Source organism: Phoca vitulina, unplaced genomic scaffold (genome assembly GCF_004348235.1).
Source record: "Phoca vitulina isolate PV1807 unplaced genomic scaffold, GSC_HSeal_1.0 scaffold81, whole genome shotgun sequence".
NCBI classification, from domain to species: domain Eukaryota; kingdom Metazoa; phylum Chordata; class Mammalia; order Carnivora; family Phocidae; genus Phoca; species Phoca vitulina.
Window position 1 is genome coordinate 4,690,205 of NW_022589784.1, and position 2,942 is coordinate 4,693,146.

The 2,942-nt window shown below is 63.7% G+C and overlaps 1 protein-coding gene across 1 annotated transcript; it reads left to right on the top strand.

The window, feature by feature from the left end:
* The first annotated feature begins 329 nt into the window (after window positions 1-329).
* Window positions 330-2,731, top strand: TNFSF9 (TNF superfamily member 9). Its single transcript, XM_032394575.1, has 3 exons — window positions 330-590; window positions 1,086-1,116; window positions 2,113-2,731. Exons 1-3 carry the CDS (start codon window positions 330-332, stop codon window positions 2,607-2,609), a joined length of 789 nt encoding a protein of 262 aa, XP_032250466.1. The 3' UTR covers window positions 2,610-2,731.
* The last annotated feature ends 211 nt before the right edge of the window (window positions 2,732-2,942 follow it).

Sequence of the window (2,942 nt, forward strand, 5' to 3'; positions counted from 1 at the left end):
AGGACAGATGAAGAGCGAGAGAGGCACAGAGAGAAGAGGCGATGCAGAGTGACGGAGAGACACCCAGAGAGACAGAGGCAGAGAGAGAGAGAACCGGGGAGGGAGAGAACCAGGGACGAAGAGGAAACGGTGGGGTAGGCCTTTGAGGGCGAGAAAGCAGATGGAAAGCGGAGAGAGATTCAGAGAAGAGAAAGTTAGGGAAACTTCAGACGGAAGGCGGAGAGGGCGGGGAGCCGGGATCCCCACCCGCTCCGCCCCGGAAAACGCGGCTTCCTGAGTTCTATAAAGCGCGGGGCCCCGGGCCCGGCTGCAGCCGCCCGCCGCCGGCCATGTGCCCCCGCACCGCCGCCTGCCCGGACCCCGAGGCCCAGCGGCCGCCCGCGCCCCCCGGCAGCGCCTGCCGCCCGCTGCCCTGGGCCCTGAGCGCCGCGCTGTTGCTGCTCGCCGGCACGGGAGCCGCCTGCGTCCTCCGCTGGGCCGCGCCCCGGGCCCCCGCCGCGCCCGGCCCCGGGCTCCCCGGGCTCCCCGAGCTCCCCGAGCTCCCCGAGCTCCTGCCCGACGCCCGCGCCCGCCTCCCCGACTCTCCGCAGGTGAGATGCGCCCGGAATCCCTTCTCCCACCCGGGCCCCCGAGAGCACCCCTTCTTTATCCAGGACTTCGGGGGGCACCCCCGTGAGACCCCATCTGCGTCCCGGGCCCCGGAGGGTAACCCTTTCTCCATCGCGGACCCCGAGGGCTCTTCTTTATCTCCAACCGGGAGGGGGACTCCGCGTTCTTTCCTAACTCCCGGAGAACCTCGCTTTTCTCCCGCGCCCTTGGGGTCTCCCCCTTTCCTTCCCAAGGGCCCCTCGGAGGGACTCGCTCCTCTTTTCTCTGCTGAATCACGAAGTTCTGCCCTTGCAGACTCCAGGGGTTGGGGGACGTTGAGTCACCAGCTTTGGGTGCGCGTGTATGCTAGGGTGTTCATTTGGAGCAGGGGGGAGGGCTCAAGGCCTGCACAGACCCCGGGGACCCCCACTTTCCAGGGGGCTGCGGCAGCGGGAGGGGGAGCCTCCGTCCACTTTCCGCCTTTCCTCTCTCCGCAGGGCGTGTTCGCGCAGCTGGTGGCCCGAGATGGTGAGTGTCCCGAGGTCATTCCCCTTGGGCGCACGGGGGCGGGGTGGCAACAAGGCGGAGGAATCCCGGGACAGGGAGGCCTCCTCTCCCTCCATCTGACCCTCTTCCCCTCCCTCCATCTGACCCTCTTCCCCTCCTCTCTGAAAGCTGTCCCCTCACCTTTTTGAACCTCCTCTGTCTTCCTGACCTTCCCATGACCCTATCAGGGTGCCGGCTTTTCCTCCTCTGACCCCCAAATGTACCTATCTCAGGTTCCCTCCCCCCCCCCCCCCCCCCCGGCCCCCGCCCCCAGACCTGGGGCTTGATCCCACAGATCCCACCTGCTCTCGTCTCTCCCGCTGGGCTCTGGGAGGTACGGCCCCCCTCTTCCCTCCCTCCCCCTCCCCCGCCTCGGTCTTCTCCCCCTTCCTGAGACTCCCTTCCACCTCCTCCCTCCTGAGTCCCCTCCACGCTGTGCCACCTCCCCCATTCCCCTCACCTCCCCGCCAACCCCCTTCCTTCCCTCCCCACCTTGCTCTCGCCAGCCAGACTGCCCCTCCTACCTTTGGCATCGTTTCCCCTCCTCAGGCTTCCTTCTGCTTTTCCCACCCTGCACCCCCACTCTCCCTCTTCACGACTGTCCTCCCTTCCCTCACCAACTTCACCTCCTCGAAAGTTCTTCCTTCTTTTTTTTTTTTTTTTTAAGATTTTTTTTTATTTATTTATTGAGAGAGAGAGAATGAGAGAGAGAGAGCATGAGAGGGTGGAGGGTCAGAGGAAGAAGCAGACTCCCTGCTGAGCAGGGAGCCCGATGCGGGACTCGATCCCAGGACCCCGGGATCCTGACCTGAGTGGAAGGCAGACGCTTAACCGACTGAGCCACCCAGGCGCCCGAAACTTCTTCCTTCTGAGACCTCTGTCCCTCCCGGGCTCAGAGCTCCAGCTCCTCCTCCCCAGGGCTGCACCCCTGCTCCGCAGCCATGCTCAAGGAACCTTCCCCTCTTCTTCCTCCCTCAGTACAGCTGACTGAAGGGCCCCTGCACTGGTACAGTGACCCGGGCCTGGCAGGCGTGTTCCTAGGGCCAGGCCTGAGTTACGACCAGCACACTGGGGAGCTGATGGTGGCCGAACCCGGGGTCTACTATGTTTTCCTGAACCTGAAGCTGCAGCGGGTGGTGTCCGGCAAGGGCTCCGGCTCGGTCTCCGCTGCCCTGCATCTGCAGCCGCTTGGTGTCGGGGCTGCAGCCCTGGCCCTGACCTTGGACCTGCCTCCTCCATCCTCGGAGGCCCGGGACTCCGCAGCTGGTTTCTGGGGCAGCCTGCTGCAGCTGGGCGCCGGCCAGCGCCTGGGTGTCCACCTGCGGGCTGAGGAGGGGGCGCACCTCGCTTGGCAGCTCGCACAGGGTGCCACCATCTTGGGGCTCTTCAGAGTGGCCACCAAAGTCCCCGCTGGACTCCCCTCGTCGTGGCCCATTGACACGGGGCCTGGCTCCGGGCCCCTGGACCGGGAATGAATGCTGCCTTCTTTCATTGGGGCTCTTGGTTGACGGACGCCCCAGCGACTCTACCTCACCTGGCTTGGCAAGGGTCCCCGCTGCTGACCCACTCCTCGAGGACTCTCCAAGTCACTCTCCCATTCCTGCCCCAAGTCGAACTTCTGGTATTTATTCTGAGCCTGAGCTCAACAGTGTACTTTATATTAATCCATTCCGTTTATATTTATTGAACATCTGCTGTAGGCAAGGCCCTGGGCAGGGCCGGCGAAACATCAGCAAACAAAACAGATTAAAAAAAAATTTATTTATGTTAATATGTGCGAAATAAAGACTCATCCCCAGCTCTGTTCT

What these genes read in the sequence shown, in the direction of transcription:
- TNFSF9 (XM_032394575.1), top strand. Translation starts at nt 330, where the DNA reads ATGTGCCCCCGCACCGCCGCCTGCCCGGACCCCGAGGCCCAGCGGCCG. An exon ending in GCCTCCCCGACTCTCCGCAG is followed by an intron (nt 591 to 1,085) that starts GTGAGATGCGCC and finishes CTCTCTCCGCAG; the next exon opens with GGCGTGTTCGCGCAGCTGGT. An exon ending in GCAGCTGGTGGCCCGAGATG is followed by an intron (nt 1,117 to 2,112) that starts GTGAGTGTCCCG and finishes TTCCTCCCTCAG; the next exon opens with TACAGCTGACTGAAGGGCCC.